Below are 23,012 nucleotides of genomic sequence, written 5' to 3' on the forward strand. Positions count from 1 at the left end.
AAGTCGAAGGAAGAGGCAAAGAAAGCTTCGCTTTAAAAGAAGGCGTAACCGGCACTGAAAGCTTTGGCTTTTGACGCGCGGTGCGTGCAGAGGCCGTGCAAAATTGGTACGGATAACTACGTCACCATAGATAATTGTGGTCATAACTGAAACAGTGGGCTTCAATGCTTCTTTTATACACGAGTCATTGAAAGTTCCAGAGCATTCGCTGGTGCCCGCGTGTCTTCCTCAAAGTTCTACACAATTTGCGTCGCACTTGCAATGAGATTACACAAACTTCGGTGACAATAGAACCATCGATAACTTTCGAGAAACTTCCTATACACGCAGGCGCGTCCCGCGCTGAGCGATAACATTTGTTAGGCGGCGAAGAGCGCTCACCCGTAAAAGATAAACAAGTCCACGTGTTAATACGGGTGAGTGTCTGTCAACGTTCAATGTATCTCACGATTTCCGTTGCGTCGCTATCGGTCGGCGTCAGCATTATTTATGAGGATATTCAAACTGCCTTAGAGCTTCATGGCCAGGGCTGGTTTTTGTCTACTAGAGGAGAGGTGTTGACGTGTAGCAGAGTTGCAATGCTTTTTAGCTCTACCATGTCGCGATTTTACAAGAAAATTGCAGTAGAAGCAAGTTTAGCTAGCACGTACGGCTGCAAATACAGATAGTGGTATTGTGGACGGTAAGGGCCTACAACTGGAAATTATACCGTCTTTATGGGTATGACAATGCAACAAAAAAGATAGAATATTCAACCGAGCCAACAGGCTATATGAAAAGAAAATGTTGTTTATTGATTGGTAATGAGTGGAAAAAATTCACGTCGGGACATTTTGCCGTCTCCACTGGAACAGCCCAGAACACCTAAATGTTGCGACTGTAAAGCTAAATAGGGACGGTTGTTCTTTATTTTTTACTGTGATGTGACATTATTGAGACCATCTCAATATGTCTGGTTCGTATCTCACTTGGTGTGCAGGTGATGCGCGCCAAGGCGTCTGGCGCCAACGTGCTGTTCCTTAACAGCGGCGACTATTACCAGGGAAGCATTTGGTACTACTTCCTTGGCGCCCAAATCGTCGTGGACGCCGTCAACTACCTCGCTCATGATGCAATGGTGGGTGACTCAGCTTCGCAAGCTTCTTTGCCGTTGCAACCTTGGTATTCGCGTCGTATCGAGGACATTATGTTTTAACAACCACAGTTCCCAGCCATTGAATTACTCCTGCTGCATATCACCAACGTTGTGCACCATGAGGCAGATTTGGGTGCCTTGCTTTTCACGGCAGGGTAGTCGGCTGTTTTGCTTTCAGTGCAATCACAGTTCATGAGAAACTTGCATTCTTTAGGTTTCGCACCTAGCAATGGTGTCTCTCACGCTCCCTGTTTTGCTAAATACTCGTTAGAGAGGACCGCGCACATACTTACGTGTCGGTGAGCGAGTAATTCTCTTGGTGAATGAGATCAAAGCAACTGTATGCGTGGAAGGACATTAATGTCGCCGGTACTGGATCAAACAATCGGTGTTCTCACAGCGAGAAGTTTTGTCCACGTGATGATAAAAAGCTAAGAACATTGGAATAGTCTTGTGCAAAACGAAATAAAGATGTTAAAGTAGGCAGCGGAGCAATATCGCGGAGGATCTCAATATGTGAGTGATGCGTTAGACGTTATCAAGATGATGTGGTAATTATTGGCAATGTGCTGTGTTAAGGCCGTGACACTGACTAGAACTGAATGCAAACACAGTGCTTTTGAAATAAAAAAATTATGAGCCATTCCACTCTATGAAAGTGGATTACCAGCGAAGCTGTTTAGCACACGACACAGAGGTGACACAGAATTTTGAACAAAAGTACGAACTACTTTACCATGATTTTTCTATACATTCGCGTGGACGACGGAACCGCCACCCCGAGGAGCCGGGGGAAACTAGACACGCATGACGTTTCGATCCGTCCACCACCACGGGTGTGCGGAAGGAGCATGAAAGGAGACACCCAAGCGCTTAGAACACCGACAAATAGAGGGCGGTGCGAACGTAGGCATGGCCGATGCTGCTCAAAGTGTGCTAGCTGTTCTTATCAGCTTAATATTGAAACGTGCGAGTGGAGTTTTGATGAAGAGGAGAAAAAATCGGGGCTGCGAACTGCTTTCGCAGAGCGATATCTTTGCATTCTTCATCTTGTTAATAAACGCCATCCTTCGTCACAATTGTCGTGGAATTCACCCAATTCCTTCTCCATGTGCTTCTTTGTTCGCGGTGTAAAAGCCTTGCAAATCCGGCTCCAGCCCCTTCCTGTTGGTGCGGATTGGTGCGCCTGTGATGACCAAGTGCTTGCCACAGACTCTGTTGGGGCAGAACAGTGACACATTAGATACAGCACAGATTAGCCAAACTCGTGTAGTGTTTTCTTTTATGTTCAAACCAAATATAGTGAACTGTACATATGAACAAACATTCACATGTGCTGCAAAGAAATGACATGTATGTCAAGACTACAAAGCCAATACAGCATATATCAGGCATATTTATTTCTGAACCAGGTGTTGTTTAGCTTGTAGTAGCAGCCAAAGTCCGCACAATGGCCTCGTTGTAGAAGGCTTCTGTCTAGTGCATGGAATGTGTTGCTTTATACTGATGCCGTCCTCATTACTGCATGTAGGGAACAGAAATTTTGACTGCATCAGGAATGGAAAAAGCACAACTTTTCAATATGAAATGCAGAAAGATGTGACATATATATATATATATATATATATATATATATATATATAATAGTTTGCGACTACAGAACACATGCAAATGTGCACTATCTGTTCTTGGGTGCTTAAGCAGCATCCTAAAAAAATATTGCAGCTGCCCATAACATTGATGTGTACCTAACTACAATGCATGTCAACAGCATTATTAAGATCACAAATGAGAACATTTCTTGCGCTCATTTATTCACTAGAAGAGATCACACTGCTGCTTCCACAAGCAAATGCATGAAAGTCATGAAGCTATAAGAAATGGTGCATGCTTTTTCTGCACGAACGTGATGCACCGCTTCGCTACTGCAAAAATAAATGACATACGGTAAACCAAACTGAATATTAAGAACGTTTGGAACCAACAAGTACAAAATATGGGTGAATAATCATCATGCAACTGTTTAATACATTAAATACCGTACTTTCACTTTATTTTACCAAAGAATTATTCGATTTTGTGGACAAAAGAAGTTGCCGGCGGACTCGAAAAAAAGGTTCTATATGAGGAGTTTTTTTTTGAAATGAGCCAAATCCACAAACCGAAACTGGGTCAGATAAAACGGTAATGACAAGAAAAACTAGGCAACTTTCTCATAGAAAAACCGTTGCAACGAAATGGGTCAAATAACGCCAGGCGAACGTGTTCGCAGATCGTATTTCGTATCGAAATTGAGCCAGATCCAGCTGTTGCACGGATCAAAATGAGCCAAATCCATTTGCCCAATAGGAGAGCGCTTTTGGCATGACGTCATTTAGCCATCGCTGCCTCCTTGTCAGTTCCCGCCAAGGAGTTGGTTCCCGCCTGACAGCTCAGAGTGTTTCGTTCGTGTTTTCACGAGTTCTTCGCTTTTCTGATATCGTTGTTCATGGATTCGGATGGCAATGAAGAGATCGGCGAAAGATCTATCCCTAGACGTCGACGGCGAAGTGAAAAAAAGCCGCATCACCACCGTAAAAGCAAGAATGCGCTGTTGCCAAAATGTTAACACGCGAAAAAGACTCTCAGGTGTGCGCTTGTGACAGAAGCATCCACTAAACGTTTCAAGGAGAAGTTTTACGAACTGTGTAGCGTGGAACAAAAGGCGTTCGTTTTGATGTACTGCACGCCAACAGCCGTAAAACGTAGGAGAGGAAAAGAAGCGGAACCTCGTCGGAGCTTTGCTGTTGTTTACAAGGTACGGATAGAAAATGGCCAAGAGATTCGTGTTTGTCGCGATATGTTTTGCGCAGTGCTTGATATTAGTCACAGCACAGTTACTCGCTATATAAAGCACAAGCATGAAAAAGGTGAAGTGAAAGCCGACAGTCGTGGAGGTGACCAGAAGATCAAGCGCTACGGTCGAAAGCGATCAGCTGTTGTGGGTTTCATTAAGCGACTTCGGGCAAGAGAGTCGCACTACAACCGGAAGAAGACAAAAAAGTTATACCTTCCAAGTGAGCTGAAGAGCATCCGAAACCTGTGGCAGATTTATAACCAACAAGCACCCGAAGATGTGAGGGTGAAGTATGGCTTCTTTCAGCATATTTTTCGAGCGACGTTCAATCTTTCGTTCAGAACACCGAGGACAGACGTTTGCTCTGTGTGCCTGAAAAATGCGTATGAGATGAAAACTTGTGGAGATGTTTCACAGAAGCAGCGTGTCATAACAGAGCAACGTGTACACAAGTTGAAGTATAAGGCTTTTTATTCCCTGCTGCGTGAGAAGAGGGAAGACTTGAAAACATTCTCATTTGATTGCCAACAAAATCAAGTGCTCCCCAAAGTTCCGGACCAGGAAGCCTACTACAGCCGCCAGCTCTATCAGTACCACCTCTGCGTGGTGGAAAACCAGGCAGATGGATCAATGCCCAAAGAGGCCATCCATTCCTACACATGGAGCGAAGATGAAAGCTCCAAAGGAAGCAACCAAGTAGCCAGTGCGGTACATAATACACTTCGAAGCGCTAACTTCGAAGGAATTAGAGAGGTGCGGTTAGTAGCCGATGGCTGTGCTGGACAAAACAAGAACAGTACTGTGCTTTGCATGCTTCTTTGGTGGCTCCAGAATGAGGCTCCAGCAGGTGTCTCAGTAGTTTCCCTTGTGTTTCCTGTCACAGGACACAGTTTTTTACCCCCAGACAGGGTATTTGGCAGAATTGAAAAAGATGTTAGACGACACGAAGAAATCCTGAATCCACAAAGCTATCAAAGGATTTTTTCAAATCACGGCACTGTGTTAGAGCTTGGAAAACATTGGCATGCGTACGACTGGAAGGCCTACTGCACGGCGGTGATGAAGTCGACATCCAGCTTGCCGTTCAAGGTAACCGAAACGAAGGTCTTCTACATTCAAAGAAATGCAGCTGGTAGGAGTCCTCAAATTAGAGCAGAGCCTCGCTATAAAGTTTCTGTGTCAAATTTCGTGTCAGTGCTAAAAAGGGGAAGGTCCCTTGCACAAGCACCCATAAGATGTGCACTGTACGCACACCACGTCAACGAAATGAAAGTCAGAGATGTGACCAGCCTTCTTGTGAAGCATTTCGGAAATTCCTGGCAAGACAATGAAGAGCTTGCGTACTTCGTTAGTGTCTTCAGGCGCGCCCAAGGAAATGATCCTGCGGAAGAATTAGAAGAGAGCTGCTTATGCTGCCAAGAAGACGCACCTGCTCTTCAAGTATAGTTCTATGGTTCTTGAAGCACAGCAAAGCCCTGCTGCCGATGTTATTATAGCTTTTCTGTCATTATTACATGATGCCATTCTGGAAAGCCAATTTTAATAAAGTTTTCATAACAATACCGCCTAAAATCCAGTGTTTCAATTTAATACGAGCCAAATCCAGAGTTCTCACCCTAATATTGGGCATATGTGCCGCATAATTTTTTATTACTTGTGGTCGTAAACTTGCCCTAGCCGACATGTAAAGCATATCATATAATAGCTTTGCTAGCGTTGCATTTAGGTCCGGTAACAAATTTTTGCTTTTTTCTCAACTTTTGCTTACGTGGATTTGACCCATTTCGAAAAAAAACTCCTCATATATATGTTGATAAGGCTACTCAGTCACACACGGGCACGGGTACAATAAGATGAAATATCTGACGCGCGTTCCGACATCGCTTTTTTTCTTTCCTGATTGTGTGTGTGTGTGTGTGTGTGTGTAATGACGGCCTCGCAACTAAACGATTACTTAGGAAACAACAACGGAGCATCCTGACTGCCCATATGTAATGCAGGATCAAGTTCGTTAACTTGTCTCCGCCTCTAAGTTAATGAGACGAATATTATATAACGATTCAAGCAGCGGTCTTAAACGACTCATCGCTATTGCCGTTGTTTATTCATTAATATTTATTTATTTATGTCATACATACTGCTAGCCTCCATTTGGAGGCTGTTGCAGGCCATGGGAAAGTACATTGCATCACTATATGAATGACAAACTTACACACTTGTAAATATCGTAGTTTACAAGAAGACGTAGTTCAGCAATACAATAAGAGGGTGTGACCTTCCTGAGTCAGCCCTTAAAGGGAAGCTGAAGCGGTTTTTAATTTCCATGAATTGCTGGGGTTAGGACGAACAGACCTATTCATTTACGGTTCTGAATTTTTTTTTCTTTGTTTTGTTAATATAAGGGGCAGAAATAGCTTTCTAAATCCCCCCGCGGACACGCCCCCGTCGCTTCCCGGAGCGCCGGGTGAGGTGATTGCCAGAAGAGAGCCCCGGCGAGAGTGACGTCACTCGCGGGGACAGTACTGCCGGACCGGCGTGCTGGCATGTGCTGGCATGTTTCTTCCCGTCCTGCGCTTTACTAAACGACGCTACGAGAGATATGCCGCCGCTGACGTTTGTTTTCTTTTGCGATTTTCGTGAACTGTGCTTCCTTTCTGTGCTGCGTGAGTGCCTACAGACAAGGGCGCCTAACCTGCCCTCGTTCTGTGCACATTCGGCTGTGCGAACACAGGCGGCCGAGACGATGTGGTGTTTCACACGTTCCCGAAGGACAAGAAACTTGCAACGCAGTGGGTCCGTGCGGTGAGGAGACATAATTTCGTGCCGACGAAATCAACTGTGCTGTGCTCGGAGCATTTCCGCGACAGTGGTTATCATTGGAGCTTGACAACGATGCGGGCAATCGGTATTCCAATTAAATCGGCGCGACTGAAGCCCGGCGTTGTTCCGTCTATATTCTCCCACAAGACAAACACCTCGCCACCTCCAAGAGCCGCCTTCGCCAAGAGGAGAAAGGGTGAGGTAAGGGTTTTAATGTGCACACGGGCAATGTTTTAAATAGCTGATCACCTGAGTGTCGAACAAACGGCCTTACAGCGGCCTTTGACGAAGCGAGGTGGAGGCACAGCCGGGAATATGCACATGCGTGCAAACAGCTCGCCGTTTTCATCCTGTTTTTCCCCTCCGCTGTGTCACGGAAAACTGTACTACGGCTGTTTGTTCGGTGCTGTTTTGATACGGTGAAATAACTGACCGGGGGTACGCTTGTGCATTACGTGATATTTGTTATTCAATGTCCTACCACGCGGTGCCCGCAGGTTTAGCTGTTCAGCATTCGTGTTCAAATCGCACGACATGAGGAGTTACGGTAATATTTTCATGCTCGCGATACAGTAGTTGAACTCGGCGTGTAAAAACTTCGTTCCGTAGATTTCGCACTCACAGCTTGCTACCAGCAGCGAAATGCCGCAAAAACAAGCGTCGGCACAGCCGCGCCCGTGGCAAGGCGAACGGGCTCAAATAATGAAGTAACGCTGTGAGGTATTAAACTTGTGAGCGTTCGCCGTCGTCTAGCCTAATGCAGGCATCGCTGCTGCACAAAAAATGTTTTCTTCCCTTTGTACCTAGAGAACTAGCTATATACCAGGCATGACAAAATTATTATTTGAAAGTAATTATATTACGTTACTCATTACTTTCTTATTACAATCATCAATTTGAATTACATTACCGATTACTGCTTTCAAAAATGGTATTACTTTACGATTGCTTCCAAAAAGTTTTCATGCATACAAGAAGCAAAAAGCAAAGTTTAAAGGGACGCCAACCTTTCTTCAAGGTAACATACACTTGCCAACATTTCATGCCCTCCCCCCCCCCCCCCCCCCATGTTCCTCCACGACACCTCACGACACTACCAATGTTCTGGCACCGTACACAACTTACTGCTGTATATTTAACGCAATTAATAAATTACTTCAGCCATGAAATTAGACACCAAATAATTCACATTGCTAAATCACTAGACAACTAATCCACCACATAAATTACTGAAAATGTATTTCAATTACTGGAAGTAATCCAACTGTTGTCATGTTTGCTGATATGCATGATATGCTGAAATTCATGACGTCCATGCCTTGCACTCTTTTAGGTTCTAGCATAGCACCTACAGAACCGAGCCCCTGATGAACCTGTTCTGCTACCATCACCAATCGAAGAGTTTGAAGCAGCCAGTGTGACACAGGCAGATAATGATGAAGAGCTTGAAGTAGCCAAACGCGGCACTTATGTTCGCGATCGTGTATCAACACGCAAGAAACCACGGAACTTTAGACAAGCAGCGGCAAGGTGCTTGACATCGCGTAATTGCACCCGTGTTTACAATCTAATGGGAAGTTAGTGCTTCGGCATTGTTCCAGCAGCAAGTTCCCAGTGACACTTCAGCGCATTTTTTCTCCCGTCATTGGAACGTGCAGCTACATGAAAAAAAACATACGTACCAGCTAAGATTCCCAACGCGCAAGAAGGTGCACACATCGCTCTCATTGTTGGCGCACTCAACATCGTCGTTGCCGCCATCGTTTTCCGTATCGGCTGTCGGTTCGAACACGTACGGCGAAAACACAAGCTGTCCGAGACAGCGAGAACGTTCCATAATGCTTACAACTCAGCCATAGAATAAAGAACAACTTTGACTCCGCTATGAAGCCAGAACAGCGTGCTACGCTCTGAAACGGCGGCGCCGACCGGCGACTATCGCAAATGACGTCACAGCGGCCCCGACCAATCACAGGCAACAGCGACGTTCGCGCGATGTCCTGAGGCGCTGGTGCGCGTTTTCTTGGAAAAACAGCCGCTTGCATTTGTTTCCGCTCTTTTTGAACCAGATATTCTTGTTCAGGGGACTCAAAACTGTAGAATGCCGCAGAGGACTCATTTTTTTCGAAAAGTGTTTCAGCTTCCCTTTAAAGCTTAATGAACAGAAATAGAGAAGCATAAGATAAACAACAAAAAGTTCACCAAAACCAATTTAAACAAAATGCTGTGTTCTTAGGCGATAATGAAAAATCAAGATGCATACTCATAGACATACTTCTCCAGCATAGGAAGGAAATCATCAGGTAAGCATATTTTGATATCACTAGGCAATGAATTCCAACTTCTGATTGTCTGAGGAAAGAAAGAATACCTGAATGTGTCTGTGTGGAACCTGTATTCAATTCAATGTTTAAGATGTTTAGTTCTAGTGTTTCGCTGTTCAGAGAAAGATACATATGCACCACTGTTTAAATTGTAGCCCCCGTTAAGGAGGTGGAATAGAAATTTGAGGCGTAAGAATTCAGCACGCTTGCACATAGTCGGAAAGCAAGCTTTATCAAGTTCTGTCGGAGAATCATTACGATTGTACCTATTATAAATGAACCTGATGGCTTTTCTCTGTATTGCTTCTAGGTGTCTTATGCACTGTTTGGTATGGGGGAACCAGCAGGTATTACCATTATCTAGCCGCAACGCAATCCAGCTCCCGTTTCTATGCAGGACATTTTCCGAATAGCTCACCACCAAAACCCAGCCTTAGGGCTTACATGTCCGCTTGCGAACCCGTCCGCTTGCGAAACTTCTTCGTCCACCGTCGTTTTAGCGCCTTCACTTCAGATCATGCTTAACCCACACGCCCAACTATCCATCCCAACGTCACTCCGCCCCAAGTTAAATAACGCAAGACATCGAAGCGCAATGAAATAGTTTTAGCAACAAAGGTGCAACCAGCCTAAGTGTACGAACGAATGAATCATTGCCACCGTGCACTCGAAAATACCAGTAAAAATTTTAAATCCAAGCCAGAGATCACGTGGAAGATCGATGATGCTGAATGCTATTTAGGTTTATAATGACAAAAAACAATAAAATTACTTATAAACAGTACAATAACTAATTAGAAATGATAACTTTGTCCTCTTTTGTTATGTAATAAAAACGCTTCGATAAATGCAGGAAAAAGTTTTTAAGATCAAATGGATGGACGGATGGATGGATGGACGGATGGATGGATGGACGGACGAACGGACGGATGGACGGACGGACGGACGGACGGACGGACGGACGGACGGACGGACGGACGGACGGATGGACGGACGGACGGACGGACGGACGGACGGACGGACGGACGGACGTTATGAGCGTCCCCTTTGAAATGGGGCGGCGGGTTGCGCCACCAAGCTCTTGCTATTATACTGCCTAATTTCCTACCTAGGTTCAACAATAAAAAAATAAGAAAAAACGCAATGGACTTCCAAAAACAAATTTCCGGATCCTCTACCCCGAACTGGCCTTTCGTATGTCTCCGTTTTTGTCGTTTCCCTGCTTTTGTTCCACCAATCTTCGAATCGCCTCTTACTAACCCCTACTGCGGACATGTTTACTTCTCCACTGCTCTCGATGAACCCAAGAGCTTCAAGGAGGCCAGTGGTGCCTAAATCGACCATTGAGCAGACGTCTTCCCATTTAATAAAACATGATCCATAGTTTCCATAACTTTACCGCAGCAAGCACATGCTTCTTGTTCCTTCTTGTATCTCGCTTTATAGGTGCGTCTTCTAAGGCATCCTGATCTCGCTTCGAAAAGTAGTGAGCTTCCCTTTGAGTTATCATAAATTCTTTCTTCCCTGATTTCGTTTAATTGATCATGGCAGATTTCTTTTCCGTCGCCGCCACCCATGAGATTATTTCAGCCTCTCTGACTTTCCGCTTGATGTTTTTTGTTGATGTTTTGCGCGCCCTACATCCCGCATACTTGCTGGTAAGCTTTCTAGCTACTTGCCTCCACTGTGAATCAATGTTTCTCCTGTACAGATACCGAAACACTCTCCTAGCCCATAACTTTCTTCCATATTCCTCAGTCATTCTTCATAATCAATTTTACTGCGGCTTCCCTCCCTATAAAACTAGTCCAGCCCATATCACCCTACACAGCTTCATTTGTAGTCCTCCCGTGAGCGCCCAATGCGAGGCGTCTCAGTGACCTTTGCTTCCCATCGATTTCTTATTGTACCCCTGATTTAAAGCAAACAACCGCATTACCTTTTGTAAGTCCTGGAACCATTACACCTTTCCATATACCTCGGAGCCCCTGTATCTATTGTATCCCCATAGCGCTCTGTGCTTTATTATGGCTGCATTTCTTTTCCCCTTAAACGTTATTGTTTTTTCCTGTGTTTCCATATATCTATTGCCTTCGTTTATTCAAGGTATTTATATTCTGTTACCCGAGGTATTTCCTTGCCCTGTATTGCCCCTGTATGTTCACTGTGTTTTTTTTAATGCCATAACACCAGATTTTCTAACACTAAATTTCGAACCTAAATTGTTGCCTTCCTGTCCACAGATATTAGCCAGACGTTGCAAATCACTTTGATTGTTAGCTAGCAACACAATGTCGTCCGCATAAAATAAATGTGGGAGTTGCAGCTCTATTACTGTACCTGCCTGTTTGTATGAGAGATTAAACCCGATATTGCTTCCTTCTAGCGCCCTCTCCATCCTCACCATGTACATCATAAACAGCAGTGGGGATAAAGGGCACCCCTGCCTCAGTCCCTTGTTGATATCAACTTTCTCCTCGCTCCTCATTCCTTCCCATTCAACTCAAACGGTATTTTGTAGGTAAATCCCTCTCAAAAGCTGCAAACACTCGTCAGCTAGGCTTTCCCTTTCAAAATATCCCATAATATGTTGCGGTCTACGTTCTCATACGCTCCTGTAATGTCTAAAAAGGCCACATATATCGGTCTGCTTTCTACTCTTGATATTTCAATACACTGAGTAAGAACAAATAAATTTTCATTCATACGCCTACCTATTCTGAAGCGATTCTGAAGTTCTCCCAAAACGCTATTATTCTCTACCTATGCTTCAAGATTTAATTTGATTGCCTGCATTGCTAGCCTGTATATTACCGATGTAATGGTGAACGGTCTATATGAGTGAATTCTATCTTTCGCTCCCTAAACTTTAAATATTAAATTCATTCTACATTGTCGCCGACTGACTGTTATTCTTCGATCTCGTAAAGTTTTTCCACTGTTTTCTCCAGAGCTTCGACACTTTTTGGTCCGCGTACATTATTCAGCCTGTTTATTTTATTTATCACAGTACCCACAGCGCCTGTAGGCATTACAGCGGGGTGGAGAAGGAAGCAAAGAACTAATAAATAAGGCAGGCAAAACAAAGCATGTATCCGGTACAATTTCATCCTCGCATATACACGAAAAAGCACTATCTCACTTCAGTGGGCGTATAGAGTTTGAAAATACATTGTTTGAGAGAATCGTTGCGACATCGGATGGTAGCTTGTTCCATTGGCTTAAGGTTTTGGGGAAAAATGACATTTTAAACTCTTCACTTTTCCAGGCTATTTCTTTAACATTATATTCATGGTCCAGCCGTTGAGAAACGTAATCAGAATTGGAAAAATATTTCTTGGAATCTGTACCTGTTGCAGAGTGGAATATGTTGTGAAAGAGTTTCGTTCTGAGTTTTGTCCTGCGTTGCTGTAGTTGTACCCAACCGAGGCTTTCTTTTGCTCTTGCAACACTGAAATTCCTGGCGTAATTTGAATAAACAAAACGTACTGCTATGCTTTGAATTCTTTCAAACTGTTCCCGTCACGTGCCGACCACGGATCCCACACAGCACAAGCATAATGCAGAACAGATCGGACATTTGATTTGTAGAGTGATACCTTTGTCGAAAGCTTCTATAAAGACGTGAAATCGGCGATGGGTAAAGTCGTAAAGTCAAAACAAAATACACTGTACTGATGGGCTTAACGGAGAGACGAAAACTAGGAGTCGGATTCCTGATTAGTAAGGATATAGATGGTAGCATACAGGAACTCTATAGCTATAACGAGAGGGTGGCAGGTCTTGTGAAACTTATAGAGAGGTACAAATTGAAGGTCGTGCAGGTCTACACGCCTACATCCAGTCATGATGACCAGGAAGTTGAAAGCTTTTATGAATATGCGGAATCGGCGATGGGCAAAGTGAAAACAAAATATACTATACTGATGGGCGACTTTAATGTCAGGGTAGGCAAGAAGCAGACTGGAGACAAGTCATTCGGGGAACATGGCATAGGATCTAGGAATAACAGGGGAGAGTTATTAGTAGAGTTTGCAGGACAGAATAATATGCGGATAATGAATACATCGTTCGGCAAGCGGGATAGCCGAAAGCGGACATGGAGGAGGCCGAATCGTGACACGAGAAATGAAATAGACTTCATACTCTGCGCTAACCCTGGCATCATACAAGATATGGACGTGATCGCCAAGGTGCGCTGAAGTGACCACAGGACGGTAACAACAAGAATTGGCCTAGACTTGAGGAGGGAACGGAAGAAACTGGTACATAAGAAGCCGGTCAATGAGTTAGTCGTAAGAGGGAAAATAGAGGAATTCCGGATCAAGCTACAGAACAGGTATTAACTCAGGAAGAGGACCTTATAGTGTTGAATATATGAACGATAATCTTATGGGCATCATTAACGGGTGTGCAATAGAAGTCGGCGGTAACTTCCTTAGACAGTATGCCAGTAAGCTATCGCAGGAGACGAAAGATCTGATCAATAACCGCCAATCTATGAAAGTCTCTAACCTTAGAGCTAGAATAGAACTGGCAGAACTTTCCAAGTTAATTAACAAGCCTAAGACAGCTGACAAAAGGAACTATAGTATGGATAGAATTGAACATGCTCTCAGAAACGGAGGAACCCTAAAAGCAGTGTAGAAGAAACTAGGAATAGGCAAGAATCAGATGCATGCGTTAAGAGACAAAGCCGGCAATATCATTACTAATATGGATGAGATAGTTCAAGTGACTGAAGAGTTCTATAGAGATTTATACAGTGCCGGTGACACCCACGACGATCATGGTGGAGAGAATAGTCTAGAGGAATTTTAAATCCCACAAGTAACGACGGAAGAAGTAAAGAATGCCTTGGGAACTCTGCAAATGGGGAAGGCAGCTGGGAAGGATCAGGTAACAGCAGATTTGTTCAAGGATGGTGGGCAGATTGTTCTAGAAAAACTGGCCACCGTGTATACGCAATGCTTCATGACTTCGCGCGTACCGGAATCTTGGAAGAACGCTAACATAATCCTAAACCATAAGAAAGCGGACGCCAGAGACTTGAAAAATTATAGACCGATCACCTTACTGTCCGTTCCCTATAAAATATTTACTAAGGTAATGGCAAATGGCATAAGGAACACCTTAGACTTCCGTCAACCAAACGACCAGGCAGGATTCCATAAAGGCTACTCAACAATAGACCATATTCACACTATCAATCAAGTGATAGAGAAATGTGCGGAATATAACCAACCCTTATACATAGCTTTCATTGATTACGAGAAAGTATTTGATTTAGTCGAAACCTCAGCAGTCATGGAGGCATTACGGAATCAGGGTGTAGACGAGCCGTATGTAAAAATACTGAAAGATATCTATAGCGGCTCCACAGCCACCGTAGTCCTCCATAAAGAAAGCATCAAAATCCGAATAAAGAAAGGCGTCAGGCAGGGAGATACGATCTCTCCAATGCTATTCACAGCGTGGTTACAGGACGTATTCAGAGACCTGGATTGGGAAGAATTGAGGATAATAGTTTTTTTTCTCTGGCCTGGTTACGCTCACTGCAGGGCAAAGGCCACTCCCACATTTCTCCAACAACCCCGGTCATGTACTAATTGTGGCCATGTCGTAACTGCAATTTCTTAATCTCATCCGCCCACCTAGCTTTCAGCCGCCCCCTGCTACGCTTCCCTTCCCTTGGAATCCAGTCCGTAACCTTTAATGTCCATTGGTTATCTTCCCTCCTCGTTACATGTCCTGCCCATGCCCATTTCTCTTTCTTGATTTCAACTAAGATGTCATTAACTCGCGTTTGTTCCCTCACCAAATCTGCTCTTTTCTTATCCTTTAACGTTACACCCATCATTCTTCTTTCCATAGCTCGTTGCGTCGTCCTTAATTTAACGAGAACCCTCTTCGTAAGCCTCCAGGTTTCCGCCCCGTACGTCAGTGCTGGTAAGACACAGCTGTTAGACACTTTTCTCTTGAGGGATAATGGGAAGCTGCTGTTCATGATCTGAGAATGCCTGCCAAACGCACCCCAGCCCATTCTTATTCTTCTGATTATTTCAGTCTCATGATCAGGATCCTAGGTCACTACCTGCCCTAAGTAGATGTATTCCCTTACCACTTCCAGTGCCTCGCTACCTATCGTAAACTGTTGTTCTCTACCGAGACTGTTAAACATTACTTTAGTTTTCTGCAGATTAATTTGTAGACCCACCCTTCTGCTTTGCCTCTCCAGATCAGGGAGCATGGATTGCAATTGGTTCCCTCAGTTACTAAGCAAGGCAATATTATCAGCGAATCGCAAGCTACTAAGGTAATCTCCATTAACTCTTATCCTCAATTCTTCCCAATCCAGGTCTCTCAATACCTCCTGTAAACACGCTGTGAATAGCATTGGAGAGATCGTGTCTCCCTGCCTGACTACTTTCTTTAGTGGAATTTTGTTGCTTTCTTTATGGAGGACTACGGTGACTGTGGAGCCGCTATAGATATCTTTCGGTATTTTTACATACGGCTTCTCTACACCCTGATTCCGTAATGCCTCCATGACTGCTTAGGTTTCGACTGAATCAAATGCTTTCTCGTAATATATAACTATGAAAGCTATATATTGCTACGGAGCAGCCGCCACAGTCTGGCTGCACTGAGGAGGAAAAAGAAGACGACGTGGGCCGGCTTCATATAGCATCGCCATTTTGGCCTTCCGTTATCTGCCCTGTAAATAAATTGTATGTAGGATTGGGCTTCAGCTACACATATCAATAATTTTGTGGAGGTGGACGTTCCCCGTACCCCTCATGGAGCTTCGCAGCGGTCGCAACGGCGACAGTGCAACTTCGGCTCCGGCTGGCGGCAGTTCATCCACACAACCGTCTCCGCCTGCAGCCCCGACCTACGTCGCCGTTCCCGCCCCCCCCCCCCTCGTGATCCTGGTGTTTTCAACGGAGTCGGCAGTCCTGATGTTGACGACTGGCTCCGCTTATGCGAACGTGTGAGCACCAGTTACAGGTGGGATCCGACTATTATGCTTGCGAACGTTCTTTTCTACCTCGACGGAGCTCCACTTGCATGGTTCCAGACTCACGAACAGGAGATCTCGAGCTGGGATGTCTTCAAAGAGAAGCTCAGCGACCTTTTTGGCAATCCGTTCGGTCGCCAAGTCAATGCTAAGAAAGCCCTTGCCACACGTGTACAGACGTCGACCGAGTCCTACGCGTCGTACATTCTCGACGTCTTCGTCCTTTGTGCCAAGGCTGACCCGACCATGTCTGAGGACGATAAGGTTAATCACGTCCTCAAAGCCATTGCTGACGACGCCTTCAATTTACTGGTGTTTACGAGCGTCACCAGCATCGATACGATCCTCAAGGAGTGCCGCCGCATCGAGCATGCTAAAAGCCGCCGGGTATCCCAGCACATCACGCGACTCCCCAACACAGCTGCTACTTCATCCTGTGACGACCTCTTCCACCAGCCGTCGCGATGTGACAACTTGACCCGCGTCATTCGTCGTGAGGTTGAAGCGGCACAACCGGCGGCCTCTTCATTCCCGTCACCTGATCATTCTCCGGTGACAATCTCCTTGATCCAGGCCGTCGTCCGTCAAGAGTGGTCCAACGTCGGCCTGCAATCCATTCGTCCCGTACGCTCGGAACCTTTTTCTGCATGCACATCCCCACCGCGCTCTTACTCCTCTTATGGACAGCGCAACCCCTCCAAATGGCGAACCATGGACGACAAGCCGATCTGTTTTACCTGCCGACGCACTGGACATGTCGCTCGCCACTGCCGCAGCCACTGGTCTTCTCCGACGCGCTATTCTCGTGATTAGCACCCTCGCCCCTCTAGCGCATCCTTTTCCTTCGGCCCTTCTATGCCCGCTCCATCATCTGAACCTGCGACGCCTTTGACACGACCCCGCTACTCCCGCTCGCCTTCTCCCTCCCGTTGTCAATCTCGTTCACCCCCGTTGTCAATCTCGTTCGCCCCCGACCTACTCTCCGCACCCCCGACCGGAAAACTAGACAGTGCAGCTTCTGGAGGCGAAGCTGCAAAGACGACATTGGCACGAAATCGTTGCTTCACCTTACCCACGAACAAGAATCTTTTGGACGTTCTCGTCGACAATGTTCCTGTGTGTGCGTTGATTGACACCGGAGCAAATGTGTCCATTTTGGGTGCTGCTCTTCGCCGTCGGCTCAAGAAAGTTCTGACGCCCGCCCCGAACCGAGTAGTAGATGTCGCCGACGGAGGGACTGTCGCTATTGTTGGCATGTGCTCTGCCCGACTCACCATTGCTGAGAGACACACCGTCGTTCTCTTCACCGTCATCGAGCATTGCCCTCACGAACTTATTCTCGGTCTGGATTTTCTTGCCAATCATTCTGCCCTCATTGACTGTTCGGGCGGCTCACTTCGCCTTGACTTGCCCCTTCTTGCCGACCCTGTGGACCCGCCTTCAAGCCGTTTGATCTGCATGGATTTTACTTGCCTACCGCCTCACTCTGTGACACACGTCGACTTGTCCTCACCAGCTGTACCTGACGGTAATTACGTGGTCGCACCAATTCCGGCAGTTATACTTACACGTGGTGTTACCGTGCCGCACACTGTGCTCACAATTACTGGCAACCGCACCTGCCTGCCCCGTGTCAATATCGCGCTAACCGCGCAAGTTCTGCCTAAGAGGATTTCATTGGCTATAATAAGCGCTTTGCAGGATGATGAGGTTGAGTCATTCACAGTGGAAGATCGTCACAGCTCAGCCCATACCATGACGTCATCGCACGGTACGGTCGTCGACATTGAGAACATGGTTTTCTCTGACTCTACACCTGCTCAAGCTGAAGCTCTTTGCCGCGGTCAAACGTCCGTCGTGACCCATCGCACAAACACTGGCGATGCGAACCCTATTCACCGACGTCCATATCGTGTCTCTGCGCCCGAACGAGCCGTTATCCAACAGGAAGTCAAAAAGATGCTTGCGAAGGACATTATCGAGCCTTCCTTTAGTCCCTGGGCTTCTCCCGCCGTACTTGTCAAAAAGAAGGATGGAACGTGGCGTTTTTGTGTAGACTACCGCCACCTGAACAAAATCACAAAGAAGGACGTGTACCCTTTGCCACGTGTTGATGACGCTCTAGACTGCCTGTACGGTGCCACCTATTTTTCTTCTATCGGCTACTGGCAGATATCCGTCAACTACATGGACCGAGAGAAGACGACATTTGTTACCCCTGACGGCCTTTATCAGTTCAAGATGATGCCTTTCGGCCTCTGTAACGCGCCTGCCACCTTCGAACGAATGATTGACTCTTTGCTTCAGGGGTTTAAGTGGTCCACTTGTTTGTGCTATCTGGACGACGTCATCGTTTAATCGACCACATTCGACACGTATCTAGACAGTTTTTCAGCGATTCTTGACGTGTTCGGCCGCGCCGGTCTCCAGCTGAACTCGTCAAAATGTCACTTCTCTTGCTGCCAAATCACCGTCCTGAGACACCTCGTGGACGCCAGAGGCGTGAGACCTGATCCCGCCGAAATTCGCGCCGTTACGAACTTTCCTGTTCCGAAGTCTACCAAGGACGTTCGTAGTTTCGTAGGGCTTTGTTCTTATTTCCGACGCTTTGTGAAGGATTTTGTGACCATCGCACGTCCCCTTACCGACCTCTTGAAGAAAGACGCCCCATTTTCTTGGGGACCTGATCATGCCGCATCTTTTTCGCAGCTCACTACTCTCCTTACCACGCCTCCAATTCTGGTCCACATTGACCCGTCTGCCTCAACGGAAGTTGGAACTGACGCCAGTGGTCATGGCATAGGAGTAGTGTTAGCACAACGCCAGTGTGGACATGATCGCGTTATAGCCTATGCCAGCCGACTTCTATCGCCCGCCGAGCGCAATTATTCAATCACAGAGCGCGAGTGCCTCGCTCTTGTGTGGGCTGTTGCGAATTTTCTTCCATACTTGTACGCACGCCCCTTCTGTGTCATCACTGATCACCACGCACTCTGCTGCCTATCCTCGCTTAAAAACCCACGGGACGACTCGTTCGCTGGTCGTTACGCCTGCAAGAATATACCTTCTCCGTGGTAAATAAGACGGGACGCTTGCACCAGGATGCCGATTGTTTGTCCCGCTACCCCGTCGATGAACCGGCTGATGCTGACGCCATCGCTTCCGTTTTCTCTGTGTCCCAGTTGCTTGAAATCGGCAACGAGCAACGCCGCGATCCTTGATTACGAGCCTTCATCGACCATCTGGAGTCAACGCCTGGCGACGCCTCTCTCCGTATGTTTCTCCTTAAGGAGGGGACATTAAACCGCCGCAATCTCGATTCACACGGCCTTGACCTTCTGCTCGTAATTCCATCGCACCTCCGTTCGACTGTCCTCCAATAACTTCACGACGCTCCCTTGGCTGGACACTTGGGCGTCTCGCACACATACGACCGTGTACGACCTCGATTCTTTTGGCTGGGTCTCACCCGCTCCGTACGGCGCTACGTCGCCGCTTGTGAGCCCTGTCAACGCCGGAAGAAGCCCTCCACACCTCCAGCTGGATGTCTCCAGCCGATTGACATCCCACCGGAACCCTTTTTCCCTGTTGGTCTAGACCTGCTTGGACCATTTCCTCTCTCGGGCTCCGGAAATAAATGGGTCGCTGTCGCTACTGATTATGCTACGCGGTACGCAATCACCAGAGCCCTCCCGACAAGTTGTGCTACTGACGTTGCTCACTGTCTGCTCTATGACATCATTTTAATGCACGGTGCTCCGCGCCAATTACTCACTGACCGTGGCCGCAGCTTTCTGTCGGCAGTCGTCGAGGACATCCTCCGCTCCTGCTCGACAAAGCGCAAGTTCAGCACGTTCTACCGCCCACAGACCAACGGCCTCACGGAGCGCCTCAACCGGACCATCACCGACATGCTTTCGAAGTACGTTGTGACCGACCACCACGACTGGGATCTTCACTTGCCATATGTGACGTTCGCGTATAATTCATCGCGTCACGACCCCGCCGGCTATTCACCATTCTACCTCCTATATGACCGAGAAACCGCGTTGCTCTTAGACACTTTGTTGCCCTCAGCCACGCGTTCAGGCACTGACTACGTCCGCGACGCGATCGCACACGCCGACCACGCGCGCCAGCTCCCCGCACCCGTCTCGAGGCCTCACAGGAGCATGAGAGACGCGTGATTGCCACCATCACGTCGTGCACTTTACTCCGGGCTCTCTGGCGCTTCTCTGGTCACCCATTCGACGTGTGGTCCTTTCCGAAAAGCTGCTGTCGCGCTACACTGGCCCATACCGTGTGGGGCGACAAGTGACCCATGTCACGTATGAAGTCATCCTCGCCGACCTCTCAGCGTCATCGTCGGCTGCAAGTGACATTGTTCACGTGGCAAGACTACAGCCATACCACACACCTTTCACCGCGGATGTGTAGATTCAGCACCGGGACGGTGCTTCTACTGCCGGGGGTGATGCTACGGAGCGGCTGCACTGAGGAGGAAGAAGAAGATGACGTGGCTGGCTTGATATCGCATCAACATTTTGGTCTTCCGTTATCTGCCCTGTAAAAAAATTGTATATTGCATTGGGCTTCGGCTACACGTAACAATATAACGGTTGGTTATTGTGCGCACATTTCTCTATCACCTCATTGATAGTGTGAATATAGCCTATTGTTGAGTAGCCTTTCCGGAATCCTGCTTGGTTCTTTGGTTGAGAGAAGTCTAAGGTGTTCCTGATTCTATTTGCGATTATCTTCGTAAATACTTTGTAGGCAACGGACCGTAAGCTGATTGGTCTATAATTTTTCAAGTGGGCGTCCCCTTTCTTATAGATTAGGATTATGTTAGCGTTCTTCCAAGATTTCGGTGCGCTCGAGGTCATGAGGCATTGCGTATACAGGGTGGCCAGCTTTTCTAGAACAATGTGCCCACCATCCTTCAACAAATCTGCTGTTACCTGACCCTCCCCAACAGCTCTCACATACTGCATATTCATATCGCACAATACAGCTTGGTGGTCGCTTATGCTCGGCAGCACTATTGTAGAACGCACCACCTCTGGCGTGTTAGTCAAAAATAATTCTAAATTATTTTTTGCTCGTGTGTGCTCTAGAACTAGTTGTCTTAACTCTAATAGGTGACATATTTTCAAGATTTCTTTACTTGACTGGCTGCAAGCGCCGGAACTGGGATCTGCTAGAGACCAATCGATTTCTGGAAGATTAAAATCACCGCCTATAAATAGATAATCGGTGCTCACTCTTTCCATTGCGGCGGTAAGGTCACCTAGAATATTAACTTTGCTTCCTGGTGGGCGATAGAACGATCATACCGATAATAACCTGCCGTTCTTCAATCTAATCTCTACCCACAGCATTCTACTTTAACTGCATCCGATATTGATTTCACGGGAGCACATTGTCGCATCCACTAAAATAAAAACGCCTCCCCCGAAACGATTTCGGTCCTAACCGTAACAAACAAAGCCCCTGGGAAATACTTTATTATCCTCAAGGTCAGCATCGAGCAGGGATTCAGATCCAAGAACGACAGTTGGTCTAGACATACCAACGAGGCTAGAAAATTCATCACTCTTATTTCTTATGCTTCTGCAATTCACAATAAGAAAAAGCACCGACCCCTCCGCTTTCAGTTCCTGTCAGTCTGCTTGCACATCTTGGTCCACGGATTCATCATAGACGTATTTCACCTTATTTATATACAGAGTAGTGAACTTGAGGTTTAGATTGTAAGTGTTCACTTGATTTGCCTTAGCATAATCCCACGATCGTTTCTCCTTTTTGCATCCCCTCTAGGTAAAGTCCTTTGAAATACTTATATCGGTGCTCTATAATTTCCTTGGGCTTGATAATGCTGCCTGCTTTTCCTTAAACGAAAGGAACTTGACCATTATTGGCCGCTTTTATTAGGATTGCGCCTTCCAAAACGATGTGCTCTTTCTGTTGATATGTTCTCACATTGAAGTTTCGACTGACAAATTTCTAAGATACGTTCCTGAGCCTGTTTGTACGCTTTGTCGTCATCATCTTTCACACCATAAAAAATTGAATTGCACCGCCTGCTGGGGTTTTCAAGGTCATCAACCTTATCTACAAGCGCCTGTAGCTGAGCTTGCTGCACTTCGCAAGTTTGTTTGCATCCCTTTACGACGCTGTGCAGTTCAAGTTTAGTAAGCGTTGTTTCTAATTTACTCATACATTCGCTGAGGTCCGATATGCAGAGTAACTTTCGGCTTGGTGTTTTTGAATAACACCCAGATTTTTCTTAAGTTCGTTTTGCCCGTCTAAAAGCTGTTTAATAAGAACTGTATCGTCGGGGCGTGGGTTCATCTCGACGTCACGACTGGAACCTCGTCTAGCCCTGTGGCTGTGCGCTTAGGAATTTTCTGTTCGGCTTTCTTCCAGTTGAAATTTGTTGGAACCAGCTCCTTTTCCATCTGCTTTTTTCATGCTCTTTTTATCTTCAGATACAACCTCGTCATTGCCTTGGCCAGATTCGGCTGTTACTTTTCGGATGTAAATTATTGCCGTTTCTTCTTTCAGTCTCTTTTCATCTTCGTCTAGGATATGTTGTTGTATTGTTGTTGACTTGCTGCCTAATAATTTTATGTGGTTCCAAAATATTCTAGGTGCGGCGTTCTTTTGCTCACGTATTTCTGAAAACCAATGTTCACGTTCACCTTTTAATTTTGCTTGCACCAGTATTTAAACCATAGACTTTTTCTCCTGGTATATTTCTCATTCACTAGTTACTTCATCCTGCGGCAACTGCGCCTTCTTTGCCTGCCTGTGCTCGAGATGCTTTCTGTCGTTCGGCGATCGCGTCTCGTATCTCCCTGTTCCACCAGCTTT

At 46.3% G+C, this 23,012-nt stretch overlaps 1 protein-coding gene across 2 annotated transcripts in view; it reads left to right on the forward strand.

The window, feature by feature from the left end:
* The window catches only part of LOC126523968 (protein 5NUC-like), a 648,261-nt gene that overhangs the window by 183,227 nt on the left and 442,022 nt on the right, over window positions 1-23,012 (forward strand). The window contains exon 2 of one of the 2 annotated variants that reach the window (XM_050172368.3): window positions 980-1,117. The exons of the other annotated variant lie outside the window; for it this stretch is intronic. Coding sequence (XP_050028325.1) covers window positions 980-1,117 — 138 coding nt within the window. The remainder of the gene's footprint in view (window positions 1-979; window positions 1,118-23,012) is intronic. 2 annotated transcript variants of the gene reach the window in all.

The sequence above is a fragment of the Dermacentor andersoni genome, chromosome 6 (genome assembly GCF_023375885.2).
Source record: "Dermacentor andersoni chromosome 6, qqDerAnde1_hic_scaffold, whole genome shotgun sequence".
NCBI classification, from domain to species: domain Eukaryota; kingdom Metazoa; phylum Arthropoda; class Arachnida; order Ixodida; family Ixodidae; genus Dermacentor; species Dermacentor andersoni.